The sequence below is a fragment of the Oryza brachyantha genome, chromosome 4 (genome assembly GCF_000231095.2).
Source record: "Oryza brachyantha chromosome 4, ObraRS2, whole genome shotgun sequence".
Lineage (NCBI taxonomy): Eukaryota > Viridiplantae > Streptophyta > Magnoliopsida > Poales > Poaceae > Oryza > Oryza brachyantha.
In genome coordinates this window covers 13,706,745-13,721,383 of record NC_023166.2, presented here as the reverse complement: position 1 = coordinate 13,721,383, position 14,639 = coordinate 13,706,745, and the positions used below count along the sequence as shown (strand labels likewise).

The window sequence follows — 14,639 nt, the reverse complement described above, 5'->3', positions numbered from 1 at the left end:
TATTATGTCCATGTACTATCCTAAAGTTTATTTTTACTGAAATTTTTTGAGTTTAGTTCATCTTCAATATCATGTCCCTGCACTGTACTGAACTTTATTTTTGTTGAATTTTATTGAATTTAGTGCAAACCTAATATTCAGTATATAGCTAATCTTTTTGGTCTATACATCAAACCGATTGTATTTTACACGAGTGTCTTGATTTTAATCTTTTGTTAGATTGCAATGCTCATATATCTTGCTACCATTTTTTCATACAGGTAATGGAGATACTACTATAGGGTGAAGAACGAATGCTAAAACTAGCAAATATAGAAAGCTTTGAGCAACTCTTGTAGCAAAATCTTCTTCGGTTCTTAATATTATGGACAAAATTAGATTTTGGAAGTTGAGACTCTTAGTTTTTGGTTCCTAAATGTATTGGGTATTGATTCACGTGTTGTGGATTCTGGGAACGTAGAATTCACTACTTGTGGATTCAGGGATTGCACTAATCTTGGTCTCTATTAGCATGCACTTTATTTAGTACTACAATATTCATTCTGGGATTGTAATTATTCATCTGATTTTCATGATATTTAATAACATTGTTTTAGTATTTATAAATTTTATAATTAATTAATTTAGATATATTGATGTTGTAATCAAAATTTTCCAAGTGGTATTTAGAAGACCACAAGCATTATGTCCGTCCGTGGTTATCCAAGAGAACACCTGTGTAATGCTGTTGGTCCATGCATTTTATCCGTCCATGGAAGGGGAACGATGGAGGGGATTGGGTGGTGGGAGGGGATCCACCCCATCCCTCCCTGGTGGTGTTTTCCCTCGGGAAAATTATACACATGAGCTAAACAATGCCTTAAAGAGAATATTTGTTTTATAGCACAGAAAACAAACCGGTATTAAAATAATAGGTACAGTGCAGCAGTTTTCTTCGTACTCGTAACACTTCCGTTGCAGTTGAAGCAAACAACGTTAGATGGGAGAAGAATTTTTTTTGTTGGACTAATTTGCCCTCCATGTTTCTTATTATCAGGTCTCACTCTGTCGTCTTCCTCGCAATTCCCCATGTCCGAACACCCTATAGCTTGCCAATACCTACCTTGATATATGATTATCATCCTCCCATAGTCCGTATGTCAGCCATCATTAATAGTAGCAACGTAGTGTTAGAGAATCTCAGTCCCTTCGCATCGTACCTACCCAACAATGATGAGCGCAAGCAAGCCTACAACAACGTTAAAAACCCCGTCATTTTTCTCTTCAAGGCAGAAATGAATGTTCATACCATCATAAGAAATGGCAAGCAAATGCTTTCTGTAGGACCAAAAAAATTTACATCACGATGCTGAAACCGTCAACCAGCAAATTCGCGTGCCTGTGAAACAACCTTCACTACGCTTTTACACTGTACAAAACACAATGGTGTTACAAGGAAGCCTTCAAGCGGCTCAAATAAATCAGATATTCAGATGAGGATAAATTCTACGTGATTTTCGCAGCTGCACATGTCACGAAACTCAGGGTACAGAGCAGGCTCTAGAACTAATTCGAAGAAAGTTTGGCTAAGCTGTACCAACTACATGGATATGGAATGGAGATCCACGGCATAGTATAGGTTCGTCGGGCGACTCTGCCTTTGCCCGAGCACGAAGAACATCCGTTGCATCAATTATAACAGAAGCAGCTTGCAGCGAGTAGTCTCCTGGTACCAGGAAGTAGATGGAAAAAGGATGTACTACCTCCTGCAATGGTTGAACCTCCAGATATATGTCACTGAGAACACCTGCGCAGAAAAGGATATTTGTCAGTGATTAACTGCTGAATATATGAACAGATGAAGGGCAAAATGCAAGGACAGACTGTAACCAAACAGATTGATTCAACATAAGCTAATCAAAATGTAAATTATTGTGATCATTCATGAATTTTTACTACATTATGTTTTTCCTTAACTGTAATCGTAGCCTTTAGAAAACAGAAAGTCAAAATAGACTAAGGATGGCAAGAAAGAAAATGCCGTGGTTAAATTACCAGCCCAGAGGACAGTTGCACTGTTTTCGTCAAAGCAATTCTCTCCAGCAACATCTTTACATGAAATACTTAGGTTCATCCGAATAGTTTCCTTAGTGTTGTTGCGAATTTGAACTTCCATATGAGTCATTTCATTAGCAGATATAGGATCCTTACACCTCAGAACACTATCATTAGCAGAATGACTGGAATCATCACTAGGCTCCTCTGAAGAGTCAGTTTTGGCTGAAGTTCCATCCTTGGCATGTCTAAAGCTGAACGTCAATGGATCAGGCAATAGTATGTCCATAATAGATGCCTGTAGTGCTGCCTGAATAGCATCTTTAATATTCAGCTCACCTGAGCTATTTCTCCCAGAATGCCACTTCACTTTTATCTTTGAAATCAAGTTGTTGATTGAAGCATTTAATTCTGCCTTGGCATTCTTTTCTGCTAAGGTGGTAGCTCTGGATCCAAGAGGTTCATCACTTCCATTTTCCTTTACAAAGAAGGACGTGTCAAGAACAGGTAATTTGAAGTGCTCAAGGGGTATGAGAACTCTAGCAGAATAGTCTCGATCAATTCTAGTTTTGTGGCAAGCTGAACCAGCAATTTTGTCCTCTGGAAGCTCTATACTTGTACCATCCAGATGGACTGAGACATCAACATCGAAAACAACATCAGTAGGATTAAACAGCTCAAGTTCTAGAAGACGGAGGTCCCAACTTCCTTTGTAAGGATCGATCTTCAATAAGCTAATGTCATTATGAATCGCACTACTGTCATTGCTTATATTATCCTTGCTACCAACAGATCTTAAGTGAGCATCAGTAAACCGGGCAGGTAATTCCATGGACAAAAGGCGTGCTCTTACAAGTCGCATGCCCTGTACAACACAAATATTCAACGGGACAACCAGACGTCTTCCAGGAGGCAGAGAAACATTATTGTCCTCGGAGTTTCCTGAAGGACCTGTAATGGCAGAAAGTGGAAATTTAGTCTTCAGATCGTGAATGGCCTAACTAGTCATTAAAAAAAGGAAAAGCTCTCTACATTTCATTTGTTTATGGTCACAATTCATAAAGGTCAAGATTGTTGGTTACACGTTTCTTAAGACAGGCTAAAGAGTGAATATTGTCATTTCAGAGAAACAGACTATGAACATGGTCTAAGAGAAAAGAATATTATGCCTTAAGTCTAAAAGTACCAAGACAGAGAAGAGCAAAAAAAAAATCCAGAAATATAGGTGACTAAGACATCACACACTACTGTCTGATGAAAGGGCAATAAGTGTATAGATTGTAAGCAGTAACAACAACAAAAACTTGAGTATCTATGTTTCAGACATAAGATCGATGTGAATAGTGAAGCATCGCTTGCAATTGAAGAAACTAACAAAGTTTCAAATGCATGGTATAGGTAAACAACTGTATGTTTAGAAATTTTCATCATTTACCCATCTACATGAAATTGAATCAAGATTATTTGTGCACAATAAATAACAACTGATCAGGGACTTTAACATAAACGTAGTAATAAATAAGCTACTTGCTTATCTGTTTCTATCCTTCCATAGTAATTTGTGTAGCTATATCCTATGGTGTTTTGCTGAAACATTTGAATCTAGGGTGAATAAAAACAGTTGGTAGGGATGCATATGGATGGGAATATGTTAGACTGAGTGACTTCGATGGGATCACAGATAATTGGAGAAGCTAAATATTTGAGGATGACTAATAAAATTGAATAGTTGCACCAACAACCCACCAGCATAGTGAATATCCAAGAAAGGATTACTCCCTTCTCTTGCTATCCTCCTTGAGTTTGCAGGAGATCTGTTACTATCTGCTTCAAAATCTGTCAGGCTAAGATGCCAGGCTCTCAAAGTCACAGCAAATGTCACTTCTCCACCAGGTTTAATAGGAAGTGCAGATTTCCATGTGCTATGTGCAATCGAGATAACAGAATCCTGGTTCTTCCCTGACAATGCAATATTTGCTTCTTCAACAGGTACAGTTCCAGCATTTGTCAGTGTTATCAAAACATCACGGATTTCACCTTCATATAGAAGAATAGAACCATCTCCCCCAACAACATTGGCAACTAATAATGGCAGAGGAGGAACAACAGAAATGCTTGGAAAGTTAACACTCTTAAACTTGCTAGAGCCACAGCATCTGAAAGGATCAGAAAGAACAAGTCCTTGTGCGGCTCCGAGGAGTAGACAGTCGACCTCTTTGAATAAGTGTTCTGTGATAACACCAAAGCAATGAACAATGCACCCAGGAATTGATACTTGTCCAACTTGCGTTGGAATTCCAGATAACAGAACTAATTTGGAAGTGTTTGGTGGAAGAGTAACACTGACTGGAAAGGCATCAAAATTTCCAGAATGAACGGAGAGATAAATGCTCTCAACAACTAGGTCAAAGCTGCAGGGATTTGCTAACTCTACCATAACTTGAACCGGCTCTCCCACAATCCAATTTACCTCTTGTTTGCTAGTTCCAGATGTTCCTCCTTTGGTGAAAGGTGTATAAATAAAAGGACCAGAAGGACCTCCACCAGTCCACCACTCTTTTTTATGTGGGTTGCGCTTTACTATCTCTCTTTGTGATGGGTGCAGTGGAAAAGAATGCAACCTGAGTAAGAAAAGAACAGAAATAAAAACTCAAAAAATAAAGAAATAAACATCCTCAATAAAAATCTTCTTTCTGGTTTAACAGTAGTTCCTACAGTTTTGCAGAAAATAATAGCTCCTGCAGTATCTATTCCAAGAGTAGTGATGAATTTAACGTGCCTGATAAAAGGAAGACATGGATCGGCACAACGTGTGCCTGATGGAAGCCTATCAGCTGAGTTCGCAAGAGAGCTTGCCAAGCCACTCTGGCCAGCTGGGGTGATCAGTGGGTAAAACAACCGAAGAAGCCGAGCTGCAGCACTCCACGATGATAAGGGATCCGCAGCACGGATTGAAGACATCAGTATCTCTCTTAGAACAACCATTTGAAGGGTACTCCATTGTGACTCAAACAGTGACACTACAGACTGAGGGTACAATTTTCCAGAATCAGTATTGCCCGCATCAAATAATGATTAACAGTAAAACAACGAATGCTATGTCATTATCAGTATATGTGAAATAAAATATAACTCAAAAGTAAATTATCAGGATACTAAATTATGTGCGCCCCTTGTGTGATTAAAAGAAGCATATCTGAACTATCATTTCTACTGTAGCAGATGATACACTGAACCATAAAATGAAAAGAAAAAAAAAACCGCAATCTGGAGCAAAGTGCTCACATGCTCTTTAGTAAAGCAGGAACTTTTACTAACATAATTAATATAATTTGTATTGGGATTCATGTATCTTTCTTAACCATGGGTACTCTTGCCCTAAAATGCTTAAAGTGAGTTGTTTTTCTTGTCAATCACATTTATCCTACGCCGATCACCACACCGACAACAAAATGACAAACCAGGTAAAGATAAATAAAAGGTCAAATGCTGCACATTCAACTTGTGACTAGTATAGTACAGTTTATTATGTGAAATTTCCAGTATAAAAAAAGAAGGCACATTTTGAAGATGGTATGAGTTCACTGAGAGTAAAGCAGTATCCATGCAATAAAATGGGAGGCATGTTTGGAGAAGTTGAGAACATATGAATATGATGCAGTATTCTCAATGATGGAATAACTTATAATTCTCAATACAGAAAACCCATCTCACCTTGAGAAAACTATGATCCATTTTGCTAGTCTTCCTGCTTTGAACATGGTATGCAGTTGTAGTTGTAGTTAGGACCTGCATAGCACTCATAGCGGCATATGCATTATCCTGCTGGAGATACAACTGCGCAACTTGTCTTGAAAAAAAGGCTGCCTTGCGTTTATAACCAAGTGTACCAAAAAGTCTTGCGATTTCAATGTAGAGTATCAAGCGATCACTGGCATCAATCAGAGCCTTGGCACCATCAGCAGCACCCATTAATAAATCTGACACCTCCTTGGCACATTGTCGCCTTATAAAAAAGAGCAAAATTCAATTGACAGAACAAAAATAAGTATATTTTCAACATAATTTACAACCTCATTCCACCCTAGTTTTTCTAATCAAATAATTATGTGATAAAGAAGTACAAGAAGCTACTCCAGCACCGAAGGAGACATTGGAATTTTCATTCTGTAGAAATTAATTGCTAATAAAGCACAAAGAACCTGGCTAAGCAAGTGCCGCTCAATGCTCATACAATAATAATGCGACTCACCTGCACAAATATCTTGCCAACTTCAATGCAGCTTCAAGTTCAAAGCTGACTGGTGAAACTCTAAAGAAGAAAAGAACAAGTGCAAATGTCATATTAGTGTATTGAGCAAATTCACCAAATAAATTATTCAGCTAAAAAATGCAATCCTCTAAACACTTCTCAGTAACGCCAAAATAAAAACAAAAAGGATCAGATTAAGTCAGTATTTTCATTCCTTGTTAGATACTGAAGGTGATGTAATAAAGACCAGAAATGTAAAAGTATAAAGTAATTGTTATGTGAAGGAAGGGTGTGACAAGTTCTCAATACCTTTGAGCATTGTCTTGTAAAGTTGCTCTTCTATATAGCTGGATAATGGTGTAATAACGGAACTTCACTTCGTCCTCCAAAACAGGGTCACTTTCACCCATCCTATCAACCTGATTATAAGTATCAACTTATCACCAAACCTTGTCATGGGAATGTTCTAACCAAGTGAGGAAAACAAGCGAGAACTAACCAGCTTTCACTTTTCAGTACTGTGGCAAGAAATGGAAATGCAATTGATGAACCCCTTTCTCAATTATTTAACAAATGCTCATCGAAATATGATGTTTAGAGTTAAACATTGTAAAGTTCCAGTCATTGGAGAATATAGATATAATCATCCAAAGAAATTTTGGTGGGGCAAAAGGTAGGGGTCCAATAAAAATTGAAAGCACAGGGTTTCTCATATTAGTTTTAGCTATCTTATATCAAGCAACACCGAATATGCAGTTTCAAATGTATGTTAAGCATAACAGGTCTCATGCAGTATGATTGATGCAAGGTATGCTTTCAATCCCAAATCTTAACAAGGCAAACAAATGCTTACCACTAATGCACAGACACTACCCTCAAGGGCTCCAGCATGCCAGAAAACATCTCCAGTTAATCTTGCGAGCTCTATTGCAGTGGCATAATGTGCATTAGCATCAGCAGGTGATCCAGCCAACAAGCAATAATCTCCAATTATCTTTTGAGCACGACCCAACCTTCTTTTTTTAGCCTTAATCACCTAAAAAATGTGGAAGAATATTGTCTCGTATAAGCAATAGATATTGGACCATTCCATCATCAACATACACTAGTCAAAATACTCGGAACACCTAAAGTATGAACCTCCTCTGAGCCAAGACTGGATTGTGAATCCAAAGGTGTCTTTAGAATAGTTCCCGTTGATTCAGCACGTAAGACCCATTTCTCAAACTCCATCAACAGTGAAGCAGAAAGGTCTTGGATCATCGTGAGCATATGAAGTTCCAATGATTGTTGATCAGAAGGAGGGAACATAATAATATCATCCCTCTTTTTCTCCACCAACTACGAACAAACAATATAAATAATAATTACATTAGATCATGAAGTGATCAAATAAACAAGTCATGAAAGCTGGCATCACAATATAGGGGCAAGTGTTAATCTAATCCATCAAAATATCAACACTGGATAGAACCTTAGTGTTTAGTAAATCATGACCTTCCCTAGCCCCTTACACGAGGAATGTAGCTATGACATTCGGTGTAGCTTAATAAGCTAGTATGGTTATGCAAAGAAAGACTGGCGAATGATGACATGGACAAGTACACATCAGTTGAAGGATAGAAATGCTGGTGGAATGCACCACAAGAGAACTGTGAACAGCCTAACCATCAACTAAAATAATATATGACTCAATTATGACAACAAGAGCAGCTACTGTGATGCCAACTTCAAGCAATAAAATTACTGTATTGGTTCAGCATGGATTGCATGATCAAAAGGTCAGACCACTCAGAGGATTAGATCTCACCCAACTAACAAGCATCGGAACACTTTGAAGGTTTCACGTACTACCCAATCCGCAAGTCATAGGTACGCTTATTCAGTATAGCAACTCCAGAACCAAATGGCCAAGCCATTCATCAGATGATCACAGAGATCAGTGGATGCTGAGCTGCGGACCACAAATACAACCACGTGATCCGGAGGTTTGGGAAGAGAACGCAGCAGTTGTAGTCAGTACCTGCGCGTCAGTGGGGCAGAAGGCGAAGCAGCGGTTGGCCAGCGCGGAGGGGTAGGAGCGCGCGGCGTCGACGAAGTCCGCGGCGACGCGGTCGAGATCGGGTGAGGAGGGCAGGTGGCAGATGCCGACGACGGCGAGCACCTTGCGCGAGGACTGGAAGTCCTCCCACGGCGAGGGCACGCAGCCGCCGAGCACGAACTTGAGGCGGAGGCACCCGCCGTCCCAGGGCTGGTGCGAGAAGGGGCTCTTCTGGTGCTCCGAGTAGTAGGGCCGCAGCGAGGCGAGGTCGACCCGCGCGTGCCGCGCCACCAGCGCCGCGTAGTCCCGGAGACACGCCGGTGGGATCGGCCCGCCCACGGGAAGCACCGCCACGCGGATCGCGGAGCCGGACTCGATGCTCACGCCGGGCTCCATGGCGTCCGCTCGCTCGCTCGCTCCCCCGCCTGCTCCTGCTCGGCTTCGGTAATGGCAGATCTGACGGAGGGGTCACTCGAGGAAGGTGAGAAATGGTAAGAAGAGAATCAAGAGATCCTCATGTCTTTCCGCTGCACACAATTGATCTAACTCGCGCATGGTACCGTGGGCCGGCTATTGGGCCATGTCTAACCTGACGAAAATCTGGGCCTTCACGTTGCAGATAGATTAGTCCTGTCAGGGAGAGAGGAGAACGATCTTTTCCGCTAAAAATAGGTGATCGTGCTATTATAATTTTCACGATTTTAAAATATGTATTATTACTATTTATTTATTTATAAACTTTTTAGACTGTACTCTTCTTCTTCCTTCGTCCCCTGCTCGTCTCAGTCCACGGAGACTCCCTCACGCCGCCTCCAACTGGATGTCTGGAACCAACCAAGTAACCAACCGCATGCAGAATATAACTGCAACAAGATTCCGGACAGGGGCGGAGCTGCGTTAGGCGTGAGGGGTTCATAGAAATCAGGTCTCAGAAAAATTACCAAGAGTTTATCTATCTTGACCGTATACACACGTCACTCTTAATTCAAAATCAGACATACGCATCAACCTAAACTAAAATTAAAATATAAAAAACCTGATGAGTAGCACCTCTCTGTATTTGATTCAGCTCCGCCCCTGATTCCGGAGGCGGAGGAGGCAGCACCAAGCGCAGAGAGACGCGCTGTCGACTGGACGCAGCATGCAAAATCAGGCCGCGGCCGGGCGTGATCGCGTGAAGGAGCAGGTTTTCCGGCCACCTCTTCTCAGACCCCCCCCCCCCCCCCCCCCAATAAATAGACAGTCCGACAAATCGGCCGCCACCAACCCCGTTCGCGAGTGGTCAATGCGACTTCCCAACACAGGGTCGATCACCCCGGCCACCCCCTGCGCCCTGCCTTCCAATTCCATACGCGCGTGGAGCTTCTCTCCCCTGAAGGCCTCAGCAATGGCCATAGGCAACAGGAGCTAGATTATCATCTCACCAGGACTGGATTACCGGTCTATGTAGCTGTCGGATCTTTGGCGCTTCGTCCTCTGAGAGATTGCAGCAGCATCGACCGGTTTTCAGGGCGTTTCCGTGCCAGGACAGAGCATGTGATCGGCATGGATGGATGAATGAATGGAACGGTCAGGCGAGGAGTCTAGCTTTTGCATGAATACTTGGGCTTTTTTTCTCTCTCTCTGGTGAGAATGGTAGCATTGGAATTCGGGTGTGTTTGGTTAATTTGCATGCATTATAGTTTGTTGGTTGATAAAGATATTGTGACTTTGATTACGATGTGGAAACCATATGGATTTTCAGGGTGTTTTCGGTGAGACATTTTGCCGTGTTCACTAGGCATCATGGATGAAGAAAATGCTAGCTCTACAAACGTAAGGTTTCTTCTGAAGTTTCACGCTCGTACTGCCATACACTACGTACATTGACGAGCTCCAAAGCACCACCAAGATCATTTCTGTTTAATCACATTGTATTCCTGTTTGTTTTCATTGTACAGAGCATCAAGTTAGAACTGAGCGTCTACATGCATTGTGACGCCTGCGAACGATCTGTTCGGCAGGTCATAAAGAACACCGGCGGTAAGCAAAACTACAAAATAAACACCCTAGTCTATTCAGCTCATGATGCGGCCCTATCGTGTTGCTTCTGTTTAAATTTATAAGTTAAAATTTAAATTTTTAACATAGATTTTGGAGTTCTTTTATCTTAGTTTATTTTTCAGTTTTAACATTTAGATCACTAAAAACACATACTATCTTTGTCCATAAATATTTGACGTCATTGATTTTTTATACACGTTTGACTATTCGTTATATTTAAAAATTTTACATAATTATTAATTATTTTTATATTATTTTATTTATTGTTAAATATACTTTCATGTGTGTGTATATATATATATATTTACATATTTTAAAAAAATAAATAAAACAAACGGTCATGTATAAAAAATCAACGGCGTCAAAGGACAGAGGGAGTATATAAAATTTTTATTCACAAAGTAGTTATTTATTTACAAATACAATGTTCATTTTTTTTTCTTTGAATAAGCTAAACAATCGCCCATATTTATCAGAGAGGCTGAGATTTGATCATCAACATACAGGCGTCGACAAAGTCGAGGTGGACAGGGAAGAAAACAAGGTGACGGTGACGGGCGATTTCGACCCTGAGAAAGTGGTAAAAAGGATCAAGAAGAGGACCGGGAAGAAGGCGGAGGTCTTGGTCCCCGAGGAGGAAGAAGACGGAGGAGGAGGAGAAGGAGAAGGAGCAGACGCGTCCCACGAGTCCTGCAGACACGGCGGCGCGAGGCACTACGCCTATGTCCCGCGCTATTACCAGCTGGTGCCCGCGCCTCCTCCTCCGGACACTGGAGGAGGAGCGGCGGATGCGGCTCGTGATCTCCAGAGGCACGACGTGATGAGGCACTACGCTTGCGTTCCGTATTACTATGACCTGGTGTCCGTGCCTCCGGACAGTGGAGGAGGAGTAGGAGGAGGAGATGGGGCTCATGAGTTTCAGAGGCACGGCATGGTGGGGCACTACGCTTATGATCTGGTGCCGGTGCCTCCGGACAATGGAGGAGGAGGCGTGGCGCATGAGCTTCAGAGACCGGCACGCTCGGACTGGGACCTTCATTCCTTCGACGATGAAAATACACAGGCGTGCAGGGTAATGTAGGGAGGATAAGTGGTGGTAGATTTGGTGTGCCCTTGCATACAGTTTCATGTTTATTTTGAGCAGTAACCGATTACTGTCAAGCCGGCCTATTAGCTCAGCTGGTTAGAGCGTCGTGCTAATAACGCGAAGGTCGCAGGTTCGAGACCTGCATGGGCCATATTTTTTTTAATTCTTTTAGATTTAACACAATCTGTCTAAGCTCTTTTTAAAACTTTGTTCATTTTTCAAATCCATTTTTTTATTTATTCACACTGTTCCAGCTCTTTTTTTTTTGAATTTGTTCCGATTCCACAATTTTTTAGCTTTTTAAAATTTATTCAGAATCTGTTCCAGATCCTCTTTTTTTACCTTTTCAAAAATTTGTTCCAGTTCCAGAAAGACTGGAACTCATACCTGTTCCACAAAGTTGAAGTTTGCTACACTTTAATTTGTTAATAGTTTATGCTTCCTTGTAAACGCAAAGCATAACTCGTCATTCCACTCAGATGAAGTATGGTAATCAGGTGTTCCAATATACTTTTGGTGACCAACTCTAAGTGTGTGATTGTTTGTCATTTACATTGAAAAAAATCTAATGTCATATTTACAAATAAAAATTAATTTATGATAAAACTTTTATATATCTATTTTTGGCGATCTAAAAGTCAAATATGAAAAATAAGCTACGGTGAAAAAAAAAAAGAATCAATTTAAGGTTGGAAATTTACATCTGTTTAGAACTTATGATGCGATCGCACAGAATGTTTGATGTCCCAGAAAATAAATCATAGAGAATAATGTACTATGCACCAATGCACCATCTAGGTATATCACTATACAAGGACAAAAGCGGAGCTTAAGTTGCCTAAGACTTGAGATGCGTACATCGCGTCACAAACAAAATGTGTACATCAACAACACTGAATATCTACGATATATTAGTAATAAATCCGAACATTGAGTAAATGTATACTAGTTACGTTTATAAGGAAGCTACATTCTCGACAGTAACTATGATTCTTGGTCTTGGAACAGCTGATAATACATAGACATACATTACAAGTGGAAGTGAAGCCGTACAATTGACACTGCTCGGTTTGGCTGCAAGGAGTAATCCAGCAGCTACCAAAAATAATTTTACCTGTAGAAGAAAAAGGAAATACAACGATATGTCAAGCTATCAAATAGTTTTGACTCTAGAGTCCTGCCAACCCAATTGGCGAGCTCTTTGCTCCCATAATGATGTGAGTTTCTTCTCCTTTGAAATGGCCGCCTCAGACCGCTCCCTAGCTTCTTCGCAAGTCTCTGTGGCTGCATTACACTTCTCTGCCTCTCGTTGGTATTGAGTAGCTTGTCTTTTAGCTTCAACAAGAGTGGCATTCATGTGATGACTATGCTCCTCAGCTACAATCTGCTGCAGCTTGAGCTCCTCATTAAGAAGATCAACGAACTGTTTTTCCATCTCTTTACTAAGCTCAGGATCATTTTTGCCACAACCTGTATGTTTCAACTCAATGTTTAATTGCAGTAGCAAGGTCAAGCAGGTTTCATGAAAGAAAACACTAGTTACAGGTCAGAAAAACTGGAAAAAATGCAGTCAGTTATACAAAAGCTATGACAACTAATTCTGGAGCAACGCGACAGAATTCTCCATCCAATGGAGCATTGTACCAAAAGTGTGTAGGTGAAACCGTGAAAGCAGAATATGCCAGTCCATACAAGCCAAATTTAGGGGCTTAAGTATTCAGGGAAAAACTATCATAGATGTACAAACTAGGCTACATTACATTACATTATCAACTATCTAAACCAAGCCACCCTCTTTTCTGAAAATAGCAGTGAGAAATCCTGTTTGAGGTACAGTAAAGACTGTTAATATGTTACCACAAAGCACCAAAATCCGGTTGGTACGTTCAATCAAGTAGAATTTTGTCCTAAGCTTCTGTGAGCGTGATGCAAGGCAACAAAAAGGTGTGATTGTGCACCAAAGGAATCTAATAGATATTTAAACGCATTGTTTCTCTGTAATGTGAAGAGGGGTATAGTTGTTCATGGCAGCACATAAAATTCCCCCATTTTCAATAGCGCCAATAATTGAAAGAGCTACCTTAATACTCCATTAGCCACATTAATGGTCCAAGACATCAAAATAATTGCTGAGATAACTTTTGAAAACTACAGGTTGCAGACTGAACCATTCAGTCTGGAAAACATCATGCGGCAACGTATCCATGAATCTTAACAACCTTCCATCACATAATTTTAACAATACAACCAATTTCATAGGAGAGTTGGATAAATAATGATGAATCTCAGCTGAAAGGAATATGAAGTAAAAAGGTTCAAACCTGAAGTTGAGAAGTTGACAAGCCCTGCAAAGGAATAAAATTGTAAAATTCAGTCAGTGATAGCCTGATTTTTTAGTCTTCCTCTTACTTACTACAGACTACAAAATTCAGTTCTTATACACTGGAAATATGCGATGATTCACAAACTATTTTAGTTCTTCGATTACTTACTAGTTAGTACTACGAAGTTATGTTCTTATATGCGGGAAGCACGCAGTGGTTCAAAACAGGGAAAGCCATCGATCTGATATAAAAGCCCACAAGTTGCAACGTTGGGTGTGGGTGTGGTGGGGGGGTAAAGCTCTAGATACTGGATTTTTATCGAACAAATTACGCGAAGAATACCCGTCGGCGCAGATCAGGCGACGGGCGGTTGCAAGATCTGACGGGAGGGAAGGGGACTAGATGAAACTCACCGGGGGCGATGGAGTGGAGGGAGAGCGGCGGCGGGCAGTCGCAGCTGCAGGGCGGGCACGAGGGGGACACGACGGCCGCGGAGGGGGAGGAGGAGGAGGAGGAGGCGAAGCCCTTCTTGTAGCGCCAGTAGAAGGCCGGCCCGGAGACGCCGAGCGCGGACGCCACGGCCAGGATCACCAGGCACCACCGCCCGCACGCCGCCGCGGCCGCCGCCGCCCCGGCGCCGCGCCGACCCATCGCCAGCCCGCCTCTCCGCTCGCGCTCGCGCTCGCGCCCGCTCACGGGCCCGGGGCAATGCCGTGGGCGGTGGACAGGACACCGAGCTCGCGCTCCCGCTGCCGGGTTCTACCGTCGTCGCGTCGCGCGGCGCGTGATTTCTTCGTCTTTGTGTTGTTTTGGGGGGTTAGGGGAGGGGGTGAGGCGTCGTCGCGGTGGTGGTGGGGT

At 41.7% G+C, this 14,639-nt stretch overlaps 3 protein-coding genes and 1 non-coding gene across 4 annotated transcripts; 2 read left to right on the top strand and 2 right to left on the bottom strand.

The window, feature by feature from the left end:
- Nucleotides 1-1,334: 1,334 nt before the first annotated feature.
- On the bottom strand, nt 1,335-8,811 carry LOC102700427 (trafficking protein particle complex II-specific subunit 120 homolog). The gene is made up of 10 exons (XM_040523161.1): nt 8,310-8,811; nt 7,427-7,627; nt 7,140-7,322; nt 6,596-6,705; nt 6,287-6,346; nt 5,749-6,040; nt 4,814-5,061; nt 3,781-4,655; nt 2,035-2,985; nt 1,335-1,786 (listed from the first exon to the last, which is right to left on the bottom strand). The coding sequence occupies exons 1-10, from the start codon at nt 8,721-8,723 to the stop codon at nt 1,566-1,568; spliced, it is 3,555 nt and encodes a 1,184-aa protein (XP_040379095.1). The 5' UTR covers nt 8,724-8,811; the 3' UTR covers nt 1,335-1,565.
- Nucleotides 8,812-9,618: 807 nt separating this feature from the next.
- LOC102700141 lies at nt 9,619-11,706 on the top strand. Its single transcript, XM_015836442.1, has 4 exons — nt 9,619-9,953; nt 10,072-10,142; nt 10,268-10,349; nt 10,877-11,706. Exons 2-4 carry the CDS (start codon nt 10,113-10,115, stop codon nt 11,449-11,451), a joined length of 687 nt encoding a protein of 228 aa, XP_015691928.1. The 5' UTR covers nt 9,619-9,953; nt 10,072-10,112; the 3' UTR covers nt 11,452-11,706.
- TRNAI-AAU lies at nt 11,535-11,608 on the top strand. The gene has a single exon. It is a non-coding gene; the product is annotated as a tRNA-Ile (tRNA).
- Nucleotides 11,707-12,318: 612 nt separating the features above from the next.
- On the bottom strand, nt 12,319-14,639 carry LOC102699862. Its single transcript, XM_006653509.2, has 3 exons — nt 14,195-14,639; nt 13,779-13,802; nt 12,319-12,927 (listed from the first exon to the last, which is right to left on the bottom strand). Exons 1-3 carry the CDS (start codon nt 14,430-14,432, stop codon nt 12,611-12,613), a joined length of 579 nt encoding a protein of 192 aa, XP_006653572.2. The 5' UTR covers nt 14,433-14,639; the 3' UTR covers nt 12,319-12,610.